General features: G+C 46.1%; 2 protein-coding genes across 9 annotated transcripts in view; both read right to left on the reverse strand.

Moving 5' to 3' along the window:
* Window positions 1-5,073, reverse strand: part of LOC101842405 (RPGR interacting protein 1) — a 29,551-nt gene extending 24,478 nt beyond the window's left edge. For 4 of the 8 annotated variants that reach the window (XM_040736690.1, XM_040736692.1, XM_040736693.1 and 1 more), the window contains exons 1-2: window positions 4,765-5,071; window positions 1,891-2,057 (exon numbers count right to left, since the gene is read on the reverse strand). In XM_040736690.1, coding sequence (XP_040592624.1) covers window positions 1,891-2,057; window positions 4,765-5,008 — 411 coding nt within the window. In that variant the 5' untranslated portion in view covers window positions 5,009-5,071. Of the gene's footprint in view, window positions 1-1,890; window positions 2,058-4,764 lie in introns of all 8 variants that reach the window. The other 4 variants (XM_040736688.1, XM_040736687.1, XM_021223560.2 and 1 more) reach the window with 3 other exon arrangements.
* A 1,588-nt stretch (window positions 5,074-6,661) lies between these two features.
* On the reverse strand, window positions 6,662-16,140 carry LOC121136356 (X-linked retinitis pigmentosa GTPase regulator-interacting protein 1-like). The gene is made up of 5 exons (XM_040736678.1): window positions 15,947-16,140; window positions 13,387-13,492; window positions 11,205-11,228; window positions 8,732-8,878; window positions 6,662-6,739 (listed from the first exon to the last, which is right to left on the reverse strand). The coding sequence occupies exons 1-5, from the start codon at window positions 16,078-16,080 to the stop codon at window positions 6,662-6,664; spliced, it is 489 nt and encodes a 162-aa protein (XP_040592612.1). The 5' UTR covers window positions 16,081-16,140.
* Between the last annotated feature and the right edge of the window lie 4,881 nt (window positions 16,141-21,021).

A 21,021-nucleotide genomic window follows, 5' to 3' on the forward strand; every position in this document is an offset into this window, starting at 1 on the left:
AGGGTCTTCTTTACTCTGGCGAAAGAAGGTCTCACCCAAACCTCATTCATTCAAGATATTTATTAAGAGGGAAGAATCCAGGAGAGTGGCTGCCCTCTGCCACAGTGGCAGAGGACAGGCAGGTAGCACAAACAGCCACAAGCTGAACAGATACAGGGTTTATATAGGGCTTCTTAGGGGATGAAGTTTTCCAGGGTAGGTATTGGTCAGATTTCAATCCCTGAGTTTAGGATGGCTAGATCTCCTGCTCAGGGATTGGTTAGGTTTCTGCACAATGTTAGGATCAGATTTGGCTCTGGTTTCAGGGCCAAAGTGTGTTTCTTTTTCTGGTCATTATTAGCCTTTTGGCTCTAATTTTAGGGCCAGGGTGCATTTCTTTCACTGGCTGTGATTCCAGGGACAAAGTGTGCTTCTTTGGCACTGGTTTCAGGGTCAGGGTGCATTTCTTTAATTCCGGTTGCAGGGCCAAAGTGTGTTTCTTTGGCTCCGCTCAGGGTGTGTTTCTTTGGCTGGACCCTTTTCCCTACAGAGATAACTCCAGGGACAGAGCACTTGCTGTGCAAGCCTGATGACATGGGTTTGATCCCTGAAGCTCATATAAAAGCAAAAGGGGAAGGAGTTGGAGACATGGCTCAAAGGTTAAGAGCACTGGCTGCTCTTCCAGAGGACTGGATACAATTCCCAGCATCCACACTACAGTTCACACCTTGTCTGTAACTGGTTTCAGGGGATCTGACACCTTCTATACCAATGCAAATAAAATAAAGTTAATAAATAGCTTTAAAAAAAGCAAAAGGAATGAACCCACTCCACACAGTCATCCCTCTGACCTCCACACAGGCACCATGGCACATGTGCACACATATGTCATATACATAAACAAAACTATAATGAATAAAATCAAAGTGCAGTTGCTCTTTGGTAGATCACTTCAAGTTCTAGTCTAAGGAATCTATGGACAAGAGACATGGTTAAGAGCATTGGCTGCTTTTGCAGAGGACCCAGATTCCATTCCCAGAACCCACATGGCAGCTCACAATTGTCTATAACTCTAGTTTCAGAAAATTCAGTGTCCTCTTCTGACCTTCATGGGCATGCACTTAGGTGCTACACATACATGCATGAGCATTTACATGGTACACATACATGCATGCGCACTTATGTGCTACACATACATGAATGCACTCATATGTGTAAAACAAAAGTAAGTAAATCTTTAAAAACTAAACAAAAGGACTGAAGAGATGGCTCAGTGATTAAAAGCACTTATTGCTCTTTCAGTGGGCCAAGGTTTGGTTCCCAGTACATACACAGTAGTTCCTAACCATCCATAACTCCATTTCTTGGGAATCTAATGCCCTATTTCTTCCACCATGGGCACCAGTACACAGATGGTGCACAGACATACATCATACATGCAAACAAAAGCCTCACATATTAAATAAAATAAATACATCGTTTTGAGATTTTTTTGTTTGTTTGTTTGTTTGTTTTTGAGACAGGGTTTCTCTGTATTGTTTTGAAGGCTGCCCTGGAACTCTCTCTGTAGACCAGGCTGGCCTCAAACTCACAGAGATCCACCTGCCTCTGCCTCCCGAGGGCTGGGATTAAAGGTGTGAGCCACCAACACCTGGCCCGTTTTGAAATTTTAATGAAAAATGAAGAAGCATCTCCCTCTTATGAGTTGTAACGCATGTGAGAAACGGGTGGGGCTCACAAAACTTCCTGTCAGCCTCCTCTGCACTTTTTTTTGGTTGTGAGCCTCACCTCTAAGGGCTGAGCCATCTCTCCAGCATTCCTCAGTGCTTTTTAAATGCAGTTCTCGACCAGGACAGTCATGTCCCTCAGTTTTTCCCTGTCAGAAACCTCTCGGTAGAGTCGCGTGTTTACCTCTATCTGGTCTATCTGTTGGAACAGAGAGGGCTGAGCAGCGGGTTCAGACGGCCCTTCCAGAGACGGGGGTGCTGTGGCTGTTGTCTGGAGTCCCTCTTCTTCCTGCTCGTGCTGGTAACAGATGTTGGTGACTTCTTTGTGCGTCAGATCTTCATCTTGAGATGCTGAAAGGGTGGGAGGGGATCCAGAGAGTCAAAACCAGTTATCGGCAGCTGCGGAGTTCAATCAAGCATGATGGGAAGTCATGTTTTTCTCTAAGGCTTCGTTTTATATGGAAAAGCAATTCCCTCTTGCTGACACAAAAGGACCTCTAGCCTGCTGACCCTGGCAACTGAGGTGGCACTTGCACGTCCAAGGTAAAACCAAGAGGGTAGAGGAACACCCAAGGAATTGTGGGGTGGAGAGGGAAACGACATGGCTGCCCAGGACAGGCCAGCAGTGCTTTTGGACACGATCTAGGGTGGGGTTAGAATGGATAAGCAGATGATGATCACTGGGATTTTTTTTTTTTTTTTTTTTTTTTTGGTTTATCGAGACAAGGTTTCTCTGTATTGTTTTTGGAGGCTGTCCTGGAACTCACTCTATAGACCAGGCTGGCCTGGAATTCACAGAGATCCGCCTGCCTCTGCCTCCCGAGTGCTGGGATTAAAGGCATGCGCCACCAATGCCTGGCTGATCACCGGGGTCTTATGCATCCAAGAGCACTCTACCAACCAAGCTCCATCCCCCACCAAGTATTCCTTTTCTGATAGCACAATACAAGCCAGTCTCTCACCAACTTGGCTCCATTGTGACTTCTGGCCATTTGTTCTCCTTTGCCTCCATCTCCATACCCACTCTGACGAGAGGAGGCAGGGAGTTAGTCCTGCGTGTGTGTCAGGGTGCAGGGCACTCGGAGAGCATCAGGGACATTCCATGAGAATTCCTCGGACCTTGTAAAGTTTCATTTGCTCTCTATGCACACTACAAGGTGCCTGGTGTGTTCCCAAGCTTTCTTATTCTATGGCCTCTGCCTGAAGGCTCCTCCTTTTGTTTTTGTTTTTCAAGACAGGTTTTCTCTGTGTGGCTTTGGAGACTGGCCTGGAACTCACTTTGTAGACCAGGCTGGCCTGGAACTCATAGAGATCCACCTGTCTGCCTCCCAAGTGCTGGGATTAAAGGTGTGCACTGTGAAGGCCCGGCTTCCTTTCTTTCTTTCTTTCTTTCTTTCTTTCTTTCTTTCTTTCTTTCTTCCTTCCTTCCTTCCTTTCTTTTTTTTAAACATGGGCTATGAAAGGGGAACTTTTTAAAAAAGATTTATGAAAGGGGAACTTCTTTTTTTTAAGATTTATTTATTTATTGCATATACAGTGTTCTGTCTATATGTCAGAAGAGGGCACCAGATTGAATTGTAGATGGTTGTGAGCCACCATGTGGCTGCTGGGAATTGAACTCAGGACCTCTGGAAGAGCAGTCAGTGCTCTTAACCTCTGAGTCATCTCTCCAGCCCCCTTCTTTTCTTTTTTACTTTGTTTCTTTGCTTGTTTGTTTGAGACAGGGTTACTCTCGGTAGCCCTGGCTGTCTGAGAACTCACTCTGTAAACCAGGCTGGCCTCAGACTCACAGACCCAAAACGCATGTATTACCACTGCAGGACACAAAGGCTCCTTCTTTTTCCTTTGTTTTGTTTCAGACAGACAGTCTTACTACGTAGCCCAGACTAGCTTCAAATTCTTGGTCCTCCCACCATGCTCTGGAAGGCAAAGGTCCCTATTGTCCTTGTGTCATCTTTTTTCCCTATACTTTCTTATTTGAATAAACTAGGATTCTTTGTTTTTTGGGTTTTTTTTTTTTTTTTACGAGACAGGGTTTCTCTGTATTGTTTTCGAGGCTGTCAGTCCAGCCCAGCCTCGAACTCACAGAGATCCGCCTGCCTCTGCCTCCTGAGTGCTGGGATTAAAGGCGTGCGCCACCACCGCGCGGCTTAAACTAGGATTCTTAAAGACAAGTTGCAAAAACTATACAGCATGATCTGAGACCAGATGAAGAGCACAGTCTTCATGACATTGTTTAAAAGACAGGCATGGCAGGGCATGTATGCCTGTAACTCACATGGAATTTGGAGGCAAAAAGATGGAGAGTTCAAGGTCAGAGAGAGCCACATAGTAACACTTTGTCTCAACAACAAAAAAATGGATGGTGGCGGTAAGACCTGGTGACAGAGCCTGTATAGCTCACCGGTCGAACATGTATGAGGCCCTCCATTAAATTCCCAGCTTCAAATCAATGGAAAAGAGAGACAGGAACTGAAATGGTAGTAGAATCCCAGAAAACAATCAAGAGCTACTGACTGGACCCTCACTTTTAGACATCAGGTAGAAAAAACAAGGAGTTTTTTTTTCCACACATCTCAGAAATGACCAAATTGAAAAACAAAAAAACAGAGAAATTCCCTCTCTCCTCCCTCTCCCGCCTCTCTCTTTCCTTTTGGTATGTTGAGATAGGATCTCACTACGTAGCCCTGGCTGTCCCACAACTCACTAGGTAAACCAGGCTGTCCTGGAACTCAGAGATCTGTCTGCCTCTGCCTCTGCCACACTGGGATTAAAGGCATGCATCACCATACTGGGTGAGAAATTTGTCTTTAGCATGATCAATAAAAATGAATGTTTAGAAACAAATTTAAAAAATTGACATCATCCCAAATAGCAAGAGATGTATGGGGAAAGGCATACAATGATGTATGCAGGCACCAAACCTTCTGGGCTAAAGAAGATCTAGTCGTCCATGGTTTTTAGTTCTAGTTATTAATGACGCACAAAATGTGGGAAGACTGGAGAGGCCCAAATTCCCATCTCCCAGCCAGAGAAAGCTCTTTCAGGCCTGACCCACCTTTATTGTTGGTTTCCTGGAGTAAGACTTCTGTTTCCACTTCTGTTTCCACTTCTGTTTCCTCCAGCCCAGCGCCCAGTTGGTCCTGCAGCGGGCAGTCTGGCTGTGGGAGCTGCTCACTGGCGGGCTCACTGCTCCAGGGAGTAGGCTGACTGCTGTCCAGCATGCTGAAAAGCGGAGGCACGGTGTCAGGTGGACCCTCAAAGGAGTATGCTACAGCGTCTTTGTTACACAGTTTCAGCATCTCTGGGACCTAGTTGGTCATTCCTTTCTCCACATGTTTTTCCGCCCCAGCTTTATTTGTAACTGTCATTTGCCAACTGCTTTGGAACTTCTGGGTGGCATTTGAGGAGTTGCTCAGTGTTGCCTCTACTTAGGTCTCCAGGGTTCCACTATGCTAGCTTTAATTTTTCCTTGCAACAGGGCCTCATTAGGTTTCTGGCTTGAAATTTTTGATTCTCCTGCCTCTGCCTCCTAAATCCTGGGATTACAGGTGCGGGATCGCTCGCCCAGCTCCCTTTGCTGTCTTTTTTTTTTTAAGATTTTATTTATTTATTGTTTATACAGTCTTCTGCCTGCATGCCAGAAGAGGGCACCAGATCTCATTATGAGATGGTTGTGAGCCACCATGTGGTTGCTGGGAACTGAACTCAGGACCTCTGGAAGAGCAGTCAGTGCTCTTAACCTCTGAGCCATCTCTCCAGCCCCTCTTTGCTGTCTTATACCAGGGCAAAAGGCACTTTGCTTAAAAACAAAATCTATGTACTTTTTTTTTTTAACTGGGGACTGAACCCAGGACCTCACACGTGAAGAAAATGCTCTACCACCGACATCCACAGCCATCATTCTATTTTTTGTTTTGAGACAGAGTCCCATTAAGTTGCCCAGGTTGTCCTCAAACTCATTCTGTAGCCCAGTTAGGCTTTGAACTTGTGATCAACTTAGCTAAAGTCCTGAGTAGCTGGGATTACAGGCCTGTGCCACAAGGTCCAGCTAGGTCCTTTTAATTACAAAGTTAATACATGAGTATATGCTTATTGTGAAAAATTAAAACAAGAATCTGGAGAGATGGTTTAGCAGTTAAGAACACCAGTTGCTCTTCCAGGGGACCTAGGTTCAGTTCCCAACACCCACGTAGTGGACCATCAGTCCCAGGGGACCCAACACCCTCTTCTAGTCTCCAGAGGCAGACACCAGGCACACATGTGATGACTAGGCACACATGCTAACAACATGCCCAGACACGTAAAATAAAATAAGTAAAAACATGTTTGTTTTCAAGACAGGGTTTCTCTGTGTATCCCTGGTTGCCTTGGAACTCACTCTGTAGACCAGACTAGCATCTGACTCAGAGACTGGCCTGCCTTTGCCTCCTGAGTGCTGGGATTAAGGCATGTATCACCACCAACATCACCAGGCAGTAGAAAGAAAGGAAGGAAGGAAGAAAGAGAGAGAGAGGGAGGGAGGAAGGCAGGGAGGGAGGGAGGAAGGCAGGGAGGGAGGGAGGGAGGGAGGAAGGAAGAAAGGAAGACGATAAAAGACCTGAGGCCTGAAATGAAGTGAAGGTACCCTGCTTCACATAGTCTAAGCATATTAAAACGCACAAGCCAGGGCAGGGTTAACACACCTGATTACAACTTGCCTTTCCTTTGAAAATTATTGTTATCTCTTTTGTTTTGTTTTATTTCTTGAGACAGGCTTTCCCTATATACATTCCTGGCTGTCCTGGAACTCTGTAGAACAGGCTGGCTTGTGGCCTCCATCTCTGCCTGCCTTTGCCTCTGGAACGCTGGGATGAAATGCGTGTGCCACCATGCCTGTTCAGTCTGTTTAAAATTTGTTAGGTGCCATGGCTCTCTTATAGAAAGCAGTGTTCTGGGACCAGACACTGTTGTACTTACTTTTCTAAGAGTTTGCCATAACTGTCACTTAGCAATTTTCGTTCGTTTTCCAAGTCTTCAACTCTGACCTGAAACTAAAAATGACAGAATCCTTAAGACCACGCTGGTTTTGCTTTTCTACACTGGTTCTACAAGGTGTCATTGTGTGGCAGTGGCACACACACATTGAATCCTGGCACAGAGGCAGTCAAATCTCTGAGTTCTCTGCTAGCCAAGTCGCCAGAGTTAGCAAGTGCCAGGACCTCCAGGGTCACATAATGGAACTCTGTCTCAAAAAACAAAGACAAACAAACAAAAGATCGGGAAATGACAACACATTCTTTGTTTGTTTGTTTGTTTTATTTTTCAAGACAGAGTTTCTCTGTGGCTTTGGAAGCTATCCTGGAACTCGATCTTGTAGATCAGGCTGGCAGAGAACTCAGAGATCCTCCTGCCTCTGCCTCCCGAGTGTTGGGACTAAAGACGGGCGCCACCACCGTCCAGCTTATGACAACTCATTATAAAAGACAAAAGTGGACAGTGAGAGGGCTCAGCAGATAAGGGTGATTGCCACCGGCCTTTGACTTGAGTCTCACCCTCAGAGCCCACATGATGGAAAGAGAAGACTAACTCAAAAGTTGTCCTACGACCTTCACACTTGAGCTGTGGTCTATGCACTTGCACATATGGACACACAATGAATAAATGTAAGGAAAAAAGAAACAGTCGATACTGGTGGGGCAAACGATTAGCCTTGGCACTCAGGAGGCAGAGTCAGGCAGATCTCTGTGAGTTTGAGGCCAGCCTGGTCTACAGAGTGCATTCCAGAGTAACCAGAGCTACACAGTGAGACCCCTGTCTCAAAAAAACAACAAAAGAAGGGGCTGAGCCAGGCGTTGGTGGCACACGCCTTTAATCCCAGCACTCAGGAGGCAGAGTCAGACAGATCTCTGTGAGTTTGAGGCCAGTCTGGTCCATACAGAGCTAGTTCCAGGACAGCCTCCAAAATAATACAGAGAAACCCTGTCTCGAAAAACAAAACGAAACAAAAAAACCCCTAAACTACGTGGTTTAACCAGTTTGGAGGTCCACTGTTCTCATATGAAAATATTAAGTAACAGGGCTGGGCAGTTTAGCAACTAAGAACACTGACTGCTCTTCTTGAGGACCTAGGCTTGGTTCCCAGAACCCACATGATGGCTCACAAACATCTGTAACCTCATTTGAGGGGATCTAATGCCATGTTTTACTTCAGCAGACATCACTCGCATGGTATATAGGCATACAGACAAATCAGAAGAATCCTGACACCAGAGTGCTAGCAACTAGCCCTAACCCCTGCTGGGACACACATGGCCTAGCTCCAGAGAGGTAGCACCTACCCTTATCCATCCTCTGTTTGTAAACCTTGTCTGAGAGTTCCCCAAGGATATAAAGCCTATGCCACCAATGCCTGGCAGCAGTTTTGTTTCTTGGTTTTTTGTTTTGGTTTGGTTTGGTTTTTGGTTTTTCAAGAGAGGATTTCTCTGTGGCTTTGGAGGTTGTCCTGCAACTAGCTCTTGTAGGCCAGGCTGGCCTCATTCTCACAGAGATTTGCCTGCCTCTGCCTCCCGAGTGCTGGGATAGATTAAAGGCCTGTGCTACCAACGCCCAGCTCAGGCAGCAGTTTTCAATTAAAAAAAAAATGTGCTCCCTCAAGTCCTCAGCCTTGGCCTAGCACACACAATTGTTTTTCTTTGTTTATCAGGTAGCCCACGCTGGTCTCAAGATCACTATACATCAAAAGACCTGGAACATGTCACCATGTCACCACCTTGTTTTCAGACTGCTGGGGTTACAGATGTATGTCAACACCTGTTTTGCTTTGAGTCAGAGTCTCATCAGGACAGACTGAATTCAGAGTCTCCCCCCAGCCTCTGCCTCTCAAGTGCTGGAACTAAAGGCATGTGACACTATGTCTAGCTTTTATGCAGTGTTGGGATCAAGTCCAGGCCTTTATATGTGCTGGGCAAGTACTCTACAATTGAGCGGCTCTGAATCCTGGAATATGGCACATTTGATGGCTTCTTTTCACTACTGGTATTTACCTCGTTCAGAGTTATCTGCAAGAGAGACACATCTTCCAGTTGTGCCTTCAAGCTCATGGCCTTCTTGCTCTGCTCTGTCAGCTCTGCCTGGAGCTCACTCACTTGGCTGAGGAAGGCATCATGGGTTGCATTCAGTATTCCTTGATTCTGCAGACAAAGGGAAATTCCTCTAGGAATGACCACATGTATCAGCAGCAATGGTCTCCACACAGCAGCAACTCCAGCATTCTTAGGCGGAGGCCACACAGAATGACCATGTGGTGCTTTGAATAAGAATGGCCCCCACAGGCTCATGTGTGTTTGGGAATGCTTGGTCATCAGGGAGTGGTACTTCTTGAGAGGGATTAGGAGGTGTGGCTTTGTTGGAGTGGGTGCGACCTTGTGAGAGGAAGTATGTCACTGGAGGGTGGGCTTTGGAGTTTCAGAAGCCCCATCCAGGCCCAGTAGCTCTCTCTCTTTCCCTGCTGCCTGGGGATCTGGATGTAGAACCTCTCCAACACCATATCTATCTGCAGGCTGCCATTTTTCCACCATGATGAAAATTACCACCATGATGACAATGGACTCAACCTCTGAAACTGAAAGCAAGCCCCTGTCTCAAAAAACAACAAAAATGTGAAAAAAATACAATAAATAGAATTTGTAATAGTAATAGCATAATTCATCTTATTAGAAACAATATGACCAAAAGAAAAAGAAAAAGAAGAGAAAGAAACAATACAACCTAATAACTAATTTAGTTGCCTTAATTCTGCTATCATGTAACATGGAGCAGAAGATAGATTTCTTTGGGTTTGATTGCTCTGATTACTAAAAAATAGTTTTTTTTGAGACAGAATTTCTCTGTGTGACTTTGGAGTCTGACCTGGAACCTGCTCTATAGACCAGGCTGGCCTGGAACTCATAGAGATCTGCCTGCCTCTACCTCCTGAGTGCTGGGATTAAAGGCATGTATCACCACTGCCTGGCTAAGAAAACAGATTTAAAGGTCTGGAGAGATGGCTCAGTGGTTAAGAACACTGACTGCTCTCCCAAAGGACCTGGGTTCAATTCCCAGCACCTGCATTGCAGCTCCTGTCTGTATCTCCAATTCCAGGAGATCTGACATCTTCACACAGATATACATACATGCAGGCAGAACATAAACACACAGGAAATAAAAAAAAATCAGTAAGTTATTAGGGCTGGGTGTGGTGGTGCACAACTTTAATACCAGCACTTGGGAGGCAGAGGCAGACAGATCTCTGTGAGTTCGAGGTCAGCCTGGTCTACAGACTGAGTGCCAGGACAGCCTCCAAAGCTGCACAGAAAAACCCTGTCTCAAAAAAGAAGAAAAAAAGCTGAATGACCAATAGCAAGGCAGGCAGAGGTTAGGCGAGACTTCTAGGGACAGAGAGGACTCTGGGAAGAAAAAAGGCAGGGTCATCAGACACAGAGAAAGCAGGATGAACAGTATGGAGATAAGGTAACAAGCCTCGTGGAAGAATGTAGAATAAAAAATAAAAAATATGGGTTATAAGAAATAGTTAGGCCTAACTCCCAAACCAAAAAAAAAAAAAAAAGAGAGAGAGAGAGAGAGAGAGAGAGAGAGAGAGAATAAAGAAAAGAAAGAAATAGTTAGGAACAAGCCTAAACTAAGGCCGAGCTTTCATAAATTAATAAGTCTCCGGGTCATTATTTGCAAGCTGGCGGCCCAAAGAAAAATCTGACTATATTTAGCGCCCAACATAGGGTACATACACCAACCCGTTGCTCACAGTGTACAGAAGCACAGCTTGTTTAAGGGGTCCTGCTACGAGCAGCGGAAAAGAGGCTAGATACTAATGCCTGCCCCAGTGAGGACACAGCAGCTTCCCAGAGCTGAGAGGGTTGGGTGCAGCTGAGACTGTTAAGAGCACCCAGAGCGGGCAGAGCCATAAGCCAAAGCCATGCTGCTGAGGGCCTGGCCAAACCGTCAGAGGACGCTGCAGGGATGCAATAAAGCCAGGTTCAGACCAAGAAAAGCTCTAAACAGATGCACATTTTAAAATGCACTTAGGGCCGGGCGTTGGTGGCGCACGCCTTTAATCCCAGCACTCGGGAGGCAGAGGCAGGCGGATCTCTGTGAGTTCGAGACCAGCCTGGACTACCAAGCGAGTTCCAGGACAGCCTCCAAAGCCACAGAGAAACCCTGTCTCGAAAAACCAAAATAAATAAATAAAATGCACTTAGATGCTGAAGAAAAGAAAATGGGTATAGACAGTCATAGAAAAATAAACAGTTTAAAAATAATAAATTAGGGAGGCAGAGGCAGGCGGATCTCTGTGAGTTCGAGACCAGCCTGGACTACCAAGTGAGTTCCAGAACAGCCTCCAAAGCCACAGAGAAACCCTGTCTCGAAAAACCAAAAAAAAAAATAATAATAATAATAATAATAAATTAGCCCAGCTAATGAGAAAGGACTACTACTCAAACAACAACAACAAGAAATTACCTTCTGGAGCAAGTCTTCATATGCCTGGAAGAAATAAATACTATTTTACCAATTCACCAATTTTATGAGATACTTGACATCTCTATAAGATAAATACAGTTGGGTTTGGTATCCTCCTCACCTAAAGCAGGGATCCAGAGCCACCTCCCTTCTCTCCATTGCCCCCCCCTCCTTTCCGGGACAGAGCCCATTCTTCTGTGTCCTGGACTTAACCAAAGTAAGACCCCCTTCTCTGCAGGGTTCTCTCCCGCTGGGTCCTCATCTAGTCTCCGTGGTCCTCCTATCCTGGGATCCTGTAGAATTTCTGTGTCTACGGTCTGTACAGCCACGCTAGCTTTACTCTCTTCTCCTGAAATGTTGCATCTTTCACTAAGATTTATTTATTTATTTTCTGTACATTGGGGGGGGGGTTTGCCTGTATGCATGCTTTGTAAGGGTGTTGGATCCCCTGGAGCTGGGGTTACAGTCGTAAGCCGCCATGTGGTTGCTGGGAATTGAATGCAGGACCCCTGGAAGAACAGCCAGTGGACTTAACCTCTGAGCCATCTCCCCAGCCCTTAGTGCAGTTTTAATACCCTGTACATACTGGTTCGACGAGAGAATGGTGCTGAGGTCTCATTTGGACCTTGACATCACATTTCTACCATTCTCATCGTAGTTTCTAACCTAGTAATGGGGAAAGCTGCGGTACGAACCTGAACCAAATCCTATTCTGCCTCTTAATCTTTTCACACCTCAATCCAGTTACTTGTCTTCTTTGGGGCCTTATTCCCTCACTACTGTGTGTACTTACATCAGTTTTTGTAAACGGAGTTTTTCTCTGTCCCACCCTTCCCCATAGCTGCCTTTAAATAATCACTCAGAGACTTAATATTAATTACAGAATGTTTGGCCGATGGCTTAGGCTTATTGCTAACCAGCCATTACATTTAAATTAACCCATTTCTGTTAATCTATGTATTGCCATATGGCCATGGCTTTACCGTTCCTCTGACATCTTGTTTCTTGGGCTGCTGGCTCGCCATCTCTCTTGACTCACCCCTCCTCATCCAAGTCCTCAATTGGATTGTTCTGCCTAACCTTATCCTGCCTGGCTATTGGTCAAACAGCCTTTATTATTAACCAATGGGGAGAATGCATATTGACACGTACAGAAGGATTATCGCTCAGCAAATCTGTCACATTAGAAGAGGACACATGCTAAGTACCTAGGGCCAAGTCCTCAGCATGTAGAAAGTCCTCACCCAGGGCTTGTCTCCTGCCCTCCCCTAGGGTGATTACAGAATTACGTTCTGTTCCCTTTGGTTGGGACCTGAACCCTGACACAAGTTAACCCTGCCAAATGCCACCTTAGCAGGCAAGAGCCTGAGTCTTTCCCATAACAGAGAAATACTGAGAAAAACAATGGACTTGCAAGGTTTGACTCTGAATACCACCTGTAAATTAGATGACCTTAGACAAGTAATTTAGTGTCTTGAATTATGATCTCACATATGTAAGACAGAAAAAATCAGCTGGCTGTGGTGGACACCCTGGGAATCCCAGCATTGGAGGTTCTAAGAAAGGATTGGGCAAGTTTGAGGCTGGCCTGAGGGACACACAGTTTCAGTTGGCCTATGTTACAGAATAAGGGCCCATCACAAATATAGGGTAGATACAAAGTGGAGGAAGAGCAGGAAGTGGAGGAAAGGAGAGGGAAAGGAGGAGGAGGAACGAGTTTTGGGTTGTTGTTTTTTTCACGACAGTGTGTCTGTAGCCTTGGCTATCCTAGAACTCTCTCTATAGAACAGGCTGGCCTCGAACTCACAGAGATCCACCTGCCTTTGCCTCCCAAGTGCTGGGACTAAAGGCGTGCACCACCACAGCCTATCTAGTTTTGTTTGTTTCTGGTTTTTTTTTTTTTTTTTTTGGTTTTTCGAGACAGGGTTTCTCTGTGGTTTTGGAGGCTGTCCTGGAACTAGCTCTTGTAGACCAGGCTGGCCTCGAACTCACAGAGATCCACCTGCCTCTGCCTCCCAAGTGCTGGGACTAAACGCGTGCGCCACCAACGCCCGGCCCTTTTGGTTGTTTTTTAGTAACACCCCTCCCCTTTGTGCAGTACTAGGGAATGAACCTGCCGCTTCTTGAAAGAACTAATTGTCTTTTCCCTCTCTGCATAGCACAGCTGACTGTGGCAGCTCACCTCTTGAACTTGTGTTAATCGGGCTTCTGTGGCTGCCAGCAAGGCATTCTTTTCATACAAGAGCTTCTTAAGTCGAATCAGCTCCACATTCTCCTTAATGGAAGCTCTGTAAACAGAAGACATTAAACTGTTCCATCTGGGGCCCAGTACCTCCTACTGTTGCCTATTTTGTTTCCTCCTAACACATCGGAAGTAGAAATAGCCTGCGAAATATCTTTCCTCCTGCTTTGTTTTGTTTTTTTGATTTATTTATTATGTATACAGTCTTCTGCCTGTATGTATGTCTGTGCGCCAGAAGAGGGCACCAGATCTCATCACAGGGAGGTTGTGAGTCACCATGTGGTTGCTGGGAATTGAACCTAGGACCTCTGGAAGAGCAGTCAGTGCTCCTAACCTCTGAGCAATCTCTCCAGCCCCCACCCATCTCCTCCTGTTTTTAACTATGACAGTTGAGATCTGAGGACCATTAACCTTAAACCTTGAGTTCTAAGAAAACATAGTAACTATTTTTTCAAATTACTGTTCTCACAATTTCTCAGAAATCTTACAGAGTCCAACTAAATATATGCCTGATTTCCTTAGAAACATGAGTATAGAGACAAACGAAGGCTATTATTATTTCCAAAGCTAGGGGATGATGTTTCTGGATATTTGATTTAATTTACATTTTTTTTTCGAGACAGGGTTTCTCTGTATTGTTTTGGAGGCTGTCCTGGAACTCACTCTGTAGACAGAGATCTGCCTGCCTCTGCCTCCCAAGTGCTGGGATTAAAGGCATGTGCCACCAATGCCCGGCTAATTTACATTTTTTTGAGACAACATATCACTGTATAGCCCAAGTTGGCCCTTTTTCTTTAAAAAAAAAATAGCTTAGCTGGGCATGGTGGTACATTATCTTTAATCCTCTCACTCTTTGAGAAACAGGTAGATCCTTGAGTTCAAGGCCAGTTTGTTTAGTCTACAGAGAGAGTTCTAGGACAGCCAGGGACACACAAAGAAACCCTGTCTCAAAAAACAAAAACAAAAAGTTGTTTGATGGCTTTCACTTCTGTTTTGCTTTGTTTGCTTTCGAGACACAGTTTCTCTGTGGAATAGTCCTGGCTGTCCTGGAACTCATTCTGTAGACCAGGCTAGCCTCTAACTCATAGAGATCTGCCTGCCTCTGCCTCCCAAGTGCTGGGATTAAAGGCGTGCGCCACCAGTTCCTGCTGCTAGTTAGCTTTTGTAATTAAGGCACCACTTCGGGTTCAGTGGTCAAGAGCTCTTGGGAAGCACAGATTGCAGTCCCAGGTTAAACCAGCAGTCAACCCCGGTTGCAAAGGATCTGGCGTCCTCTTCTGGCACCTGAAACACATAGTGCACTAACATCTGTAAGCAAAACATTCTTTCATCCATGAAAGACTTAAATCTGAAAAATGAGGAGGAGCTGAAGAGTCGGCTTGGCTATGAGGACACTTGTTGCTCTCATAGAGGACTAGGGCTTAAGTGGTAGCTGGGTAGAACCCGTAGGCTTCTGACCTCCTCAGCCACCATGCATGCACATGGTGCACAGACACGTATACTAGCAAAACATTCATACACATAAAGTATACGTGAATCTTCCGGGCAGTGGTGGCGCACACCTTTGATCCCAGCACTTGGGAGGCACAGGCAGGCGGATCTCTGTGAGTTCGAGGCCAGCCTGGTCTACAAGAGCTAGCTCCAGGACAGCCTTGAAAGCCACAGAGAAAACGTCTGGGGGGGGGGAGGAAGAATTTTGAGTGAAAGGGCTGGAGAGATGGCTTAGGGGTTATGAGGTTGTTCTCCCTGAGGACCTGGGCTCAATTCCCAGCACCTACATGGCAGCTCACAGCTGTCTGTCACTCCAGTTCCAGGGGATCTGATACCTTTATGCACATAAAATAAAGTTAAAGCCGGGCGATGGTGGCACACGCCATTAATCCCAGCACTCAGGAGGCAGAGGCAGGCGGATCTCTGTGAGTTCGAGACCAGGCTGGACCGACAGCCTCCAAAACAATACAGAGAAACCCTGTCTCGTAAAAACCAAAATAAATAAATAAATAAATAAAGTTAAATAAACTTTTAAAAATTCCGGAAACCAGAGTGATGGTGGCACCCACCTTTAATCCCAGCACTGGGGAGGCAGAGGAAGATGATCTCTGAGTTCAAGGTCAACCTGATCTACAAAGCCAGTTCCAAGGCAGCTAGGGCTATGGAGAGAAATTCATTCCTTCCCCCACCCCTCTCCTCTCTCTTTAGACATAGTCTCCTGTGTCACCTAGAATTCTCTATGTAGACCAGGCAGGCCTCCAAAAGCCATCCACCGGCCTATGCCTCCTGAGTGTAGGTATTAAAGATATACACCACAAAACCTAGCCCACCTGCCTCTTTATATGCAGGATTTAACACTGGACACTCCAGGTCTATGTCTTAGATTGAATCTATTCCTAAACAGTCTCTTTTCCTCAGAGGTGAAGAAAAGCTGTTAAAATCCAACAAAAACAAAATCCCTAGCTGTTTCTGCTCAGTATGGGTTGAGGCACTGCAAGCTAGCTCTCACCGAAGCTGGGCAGCCTTCCGAGCACAGTCCGCTGAGCTTGTCTGGGCAAGCTTTACATCTCTGGGCATTCTCTCAGCAGACCCCGGTGGCTCTTTCACTTGTATAGTAGTCATAGCAGGAGTACTGTTAAACATACATAGACCCTTGAATCAGGACTTGGCTGATAAAAAGCATGCCATTATAGTTAGAGGAAGTTTAAACACAAAAGGGAGAAGCAGAAACTTTTCTAGGGCATAGAACTGAGCTATCCACTTACAAAAAGGAAGATAGAAAATCAGTTACCTTAGTGACATAGTGATCTCACAAAATATAACCTGCAAATGTCAACGTAGGAGATAAACACTAAAAGGGACGGGGAACACTCTAGATAGTTAGGCCAAAAATTAACCTATACACCCCTCCTGCCCAAGGACCAGGTGCCCAAGGGCTGGGATTCTAGGAGTTGTAGTTCTTAAAAAAATAAAGCAGCCATCCAGTGGTGGCATATTCCTTTAATCCCAGCACTTGGGAGGCAGAGGTAGGCAGATCTTTTGTGTGTTCAAGGCCAGCCTTGTCTATAGTTTAAGTTCCAAGACAGGCTCCAAATCTACACAGAGAAACCCTGTCGCAGGGAAACAAAACAAAAAACTAAGCCTCTTAGGGAAGTACGGTTGGTGGCCTATGGGTTTTGTCCATATAAACCCAGTCAACATGTGTCTTGGGGCCACTAACCTGGAAAGTTTCCAGATGATGGTCCTGACCAAATTCCACCTTGGTCAGTATTTAAAATTCTAATAAGGGCTTGCTTAAATTTAGCCAAAATGATGGAACTAGTTTTTCTGGCGAATTTCAGGATTAACATTATGAAAGGGGCTTTTATTCTTTCCTCGGAAGACAGAAAAATGCTTGCTTTACAAGCATAAATACAAAAAAAAAAACCAAAATATAAATATGACTATAAATGTAAATTTTGACAGGGCCTCACTGTATAGACCAGGCTGTCCCAGAACTCACAGAGCTCCACCTGTCTCTGTGAAGGTATGCCGGCACTAAGGGAATACTTACCCTCTTGACTCATGTGTTGTATTTTTAAACGAAGAAGTTGAAATTTGGTTTACAGCTACCGTTTGTTTTCTCTGATTACCCTGGAAATCAGCCACACTCACTGATCCTTAGATGATATATTTCCAGCTAGAGTTTTCCGGGTAACAGCATGGGACTCACAAGAGGAACTCACAGTTGGCTGCATTCACTGTTTATGTCTATTCTGTTGTTTTCATCCACCGCATAGCCCTTGAATGTGGGAAGCGCTGTATAGCCGTGTCTGTCCTTTGGCCCTGAAGGTTCAGGCAGAGAAAGATGTGAGATGTAGCCACGGTACCTTCCAGAACACCTTATACCAAAACCTGAACATCAAGTGTTGGCCTCTGTGAGTCTTGAGACCTGGGGGGAGATCCTTATGTGACAATTAGCAACAAGGTGCTTCCATCCTTAAAACCACAACTGCAAATATCTTAAGTGAGTGGGTAAAAGTCGGAGGAAAGAAGAAAGAGTCAAGCTGGTCCAAGTCAGGGCCTGCGCGATCATCCCTAACCTGGTCCATAACAGATACTCAGGCATGCTTGAATGTACTTATTTATTTCATTGTGTTTGTTTTGGTTTCTGGGTATAGCCCTGGCTGTCCTACAAGTGCTGGGATTAAAGGCATTGCTCCACCACTCCCAGACATTTTTTTTTAATTCAAGGTCTCACTCTGAAGTCCAGATCAGCCTGCAACTGGGTAGCAATCCTTTCTCAGCCTCCTGAGTTCTATGATGACAAATGAGATGGCTGGCTGAGGACTAAAATTTAGGCTATTTTTTTCAGCTGTTTTTCGGCAAATGATCCGTATCTGGAATACAGGACTTGAAAGTCTAGAACCACACTACACAAAACAATTGAGTATTTCGGGGCAGTGGTGGCAAACAACTTTAGTTCCCGCACTCGGGAGACAGAGGCAGGCAGACCTCTGAGTTCAAGGGCAGCCTGGTCTACAGAGTGAGTGCCAGGACAGCCAGGGCTACACAGAAAAATCTAGCCTTGAAAAAACAAACCCAAAAAACCCAAACGAACATTTAGCAATAAAATGAGAGCATTTAAATAAAATGCTGTTTGTAGCCTTTCTTTACCCAGGCTCTCCTAACTTAGGTCCTTCTGGAGACTTAGCTGTCTTCTGGAAGCTGCTGTTGAGGTTCAAGGTAGACCTCAGACTCAGCCAGTTGGAGTCCATGAAGACAAAGTATAATCCACGTTGAACATTTGCCATCTGACTTCTAGACCTCAGCCAGGGCCGTCTGTACTCTGAGAAATGCTGTGCCTACAGAATTGTGTGGAATTTGTGTATGCCAAGTTTTCTTGGGAGAAGGGCCTTAAACAAGGCCATGGATTCAAAGGAGTCCTCTTTTCCAAAATCAAAGCACGGAGGCCCAGTGTCCTCCTGCAAGCCCTGGCTTCCCAGCCACATGCCTGGCTCTCCAACCCTCACACACCTAAGCAGAATCCCTAGACTGCTGTGGGCTCCACCAGCAGAACTCAGCTTGTCTCTGGCAGAGTCCTTTGGAAACTGAGTTGTTGATCTTTGTTTTATTTCTTGAGACTGGGGTCTCACTACGGACTCTTGGCTGGATTGGAACTTGCTACGTAGGACAGGATGACCCAAATTATCAGAGATCCTGCAGCCTCTTAACTCTGGATAGGGGGGTGGGGATTATCGAAAACAGCTGTTGATTTCTTTCTTTTTTTTTTTTTTGGTTTTTCGAGACAGGGTTTCTCTGTGGAACAGTCCTGGCTGTCCTGGAACTCGCTCTGTAGTCCAGGCTGGCCTGGAACTCACAGAGATCCTCCTGCCTCTGCCTCGGGAGCATTGGGATTAAAGAACAGATCAATGTGCCTGGCAGTCTCGATTATTTTTAATGTTTAATTTTTGATTAGAGTAACACGCACAATGATGAGTGTCTCTGCAGTTGCACATGCGTACCACCGCTTTGTATCTCCTCGGTCTCCCCCACCCCTTTCTTGGTGGGTTCCCTTCCTTCCCCCAGATAATCTTCCCTTCTGATTCCTTACCACTGTTACCCTTTCTTCATCTCTCTCCCTTGGTTTTGTTTAGCTCCGTTTTTTGGTTTGTTTGGTTTGTGTTTGTTTTGGGGTTTTCTTGGGGGGCCGGGGGTCAGGCTTTTAGAAAGGCAGAAAGAGCAGAGAATGCAAGTGTTCAGGGCACACGTCTTTAGTCCTAGCATTCCAGAGGCAGAGGCAGGCGGATCTCTGAGTCGGGGCCAGCCTGGTCTACAGAGTGAGTTCCAGGGCAGGCAAGGCTACATAGAAAAGTCCTGGGGGGAGAGGGAGGTTGAACCAAACAAAAAAGAATAAGCAGGGAGTGAACACGCTCCTCATGAGGCGTAGTAGTTCCAGCCTCACTCTGCTTGGTTTTCCGCTGCAGTTACACACCAGGTGTGTGGGACAGTCGTCGTCGCGCGTGGGCTCGAGGCTGCGCACCGCCTACCGCGCTGGAGGGACACCCGCGCTGTAGATGCGCTTTTTTCCTGGGAACAGAGGGGCGCGGGGCTGCCGAGGAGCGGGGCTGCCTCGCAGGCTCCCGGAGGCCAACAGGTGCCCGCAGGTCCGGTTGGGTAGTGGTGGATTGCTGCACAGTATTCCTCCGCCTATGGCAAAACACACCACGTGGGTTTCAGCGTCCACCAACCCACCTACCCAGGCTGAGGTTCAAATCAGGGGCTTGATTCTAGCTGGGCAAGCCTCAGAGCTAGCTCCGGCTTTGGTGTCTTAGGGTTAACTATTGCTTGGATGAAACACCATTAACAGAAAACAGTTTGGGGAGGAAAAGGCTTATTTGTATTGTAGTCCATCACTGTAGGAAGTAAGGGTAAGAATTCACAAATGGCTGGATCCTGCAGGCCGGAGCAGATGTAGAGGCTGTGGAGGCATGCTGCTTCCTGGCTTGCTCCGCCTGTTTTCTTGTTTAGTTTTGTTTTTCCAGACAGGGTTTCTCTGTATTGTTTTGGAGGCTGTCTTGGAACTCGCTCTGTAGACCAGGCTGGCCTGGAACTCACAGAGATCCGCCTGCCTCTGCCTCCCAAGTGCTGGGATTAAAGGCGTGCGCCACCACCGCCTGGAAGTCTGCTGTTTTTCTTTTTTTATAGAACCCAGGACCACCAAGGCCAGAAACGGCATCACCTAAAATGGGCTGGGCCCTCCCCGATCAGTCACTGAAACTTTCTCTGTAGACCACGCTGGCCTGGAACTCAGAGATCCACCTGCCTCTGCTTCCCAGTGCTGGGATTATTATTATTTTTACCAGGCATGTACCTATGATGCCTGATAAAAATACGAACAAATTTTAGCCGGTCGGTGGTGGTGCATGCTTTTAATTCCAGCACTTGGGAAGCAAACAAACAAACAAAAACCAAAAAAAAGTTAAGAGGCATAATAAATATAAGTAAAGATTTTACTTCTACACAATTGTTAGGTCTCAGGCAGTCCATATGTCCAGATATGACAGTCTTGGCTCAGTTCAAGCTGGGCTGTAAAAGGATTCGTGGTAGTTAGATAAAAGCCGGCACTCCTTCCTCAGGAACTTACGAAACTCATTCCCATCTGCTGAAAGGAGTCATTCGCCTCTCTGGCAGAAGGGACACATGGCTCTTCACTGACATACACCTAACATTGCCTATCAAAGCCTGGAAGCTCGCTCAGTACTTGTTATAACATTTCAAAGTCTCTGCACCTAGCTAGCATCCTGCCCTCCCCACCCCCCCCAGCCCCCAAGCCTGCTCCAGCTGATGGACTCCTCCCCCTACAGCTGCCCCTCCTTTTTACAATTGGAATGATCACTCTGAGCTCTCTCGCTTCTCTACAAGACAGCACTGAGCATGTCCATTCTTCTTCTTCTCTCTGCTCTAAGACTCATGTGCTTGCTCTTATTCACAATAAAAGACCTCCCCTCCTTGAGAGAGGTTGGGGGCACACCTTTAGTCCCAGCACTGCTCTGAAGGCAGAGGTAGGTGAGTCCAAAGCCAGCCAGATCTGCAAAGCAAGTT

This window comes from Mesocricetus auratus, unplaced genomic scaffold, assembly GCF_017639785.1.
Source record: "Mesocricetus auratus isolate SY011 unplaced genomic scaffold, BCM_Maur_2.0 Super-Scaffold_100066, whole genome shotgun sequence".
NCBI lineage: Eukaryota > Metazoa > Chordata > Mammalia > Rodentia > Cricetidae > Mesocricetus > Mesocricetus auratus.

Coding starts and splice junctions, on each gene's coding strand:
- LOC121136356 (XM_040736678.1), bottom strand. CDS start 16,080: ATGTTTAACAGTACTCCTGCTATGACTACTATACAAGTGAAAGAGCCA. Junction 13,493..15,946: donor CGGAAGGCTGCCCAGCTTCG/GTGAGAGCTAGC, acceptor TTCTGTTTACAG/AGCTTCCATTAAGGAGAATG. Junction 11,229..13,386: donor GATTAACACAAGTTCAAGAG/GTGAGCTGCCAC, acceptor TATTTCTTCCAG/GCATATGAAGACTTGCTCCA.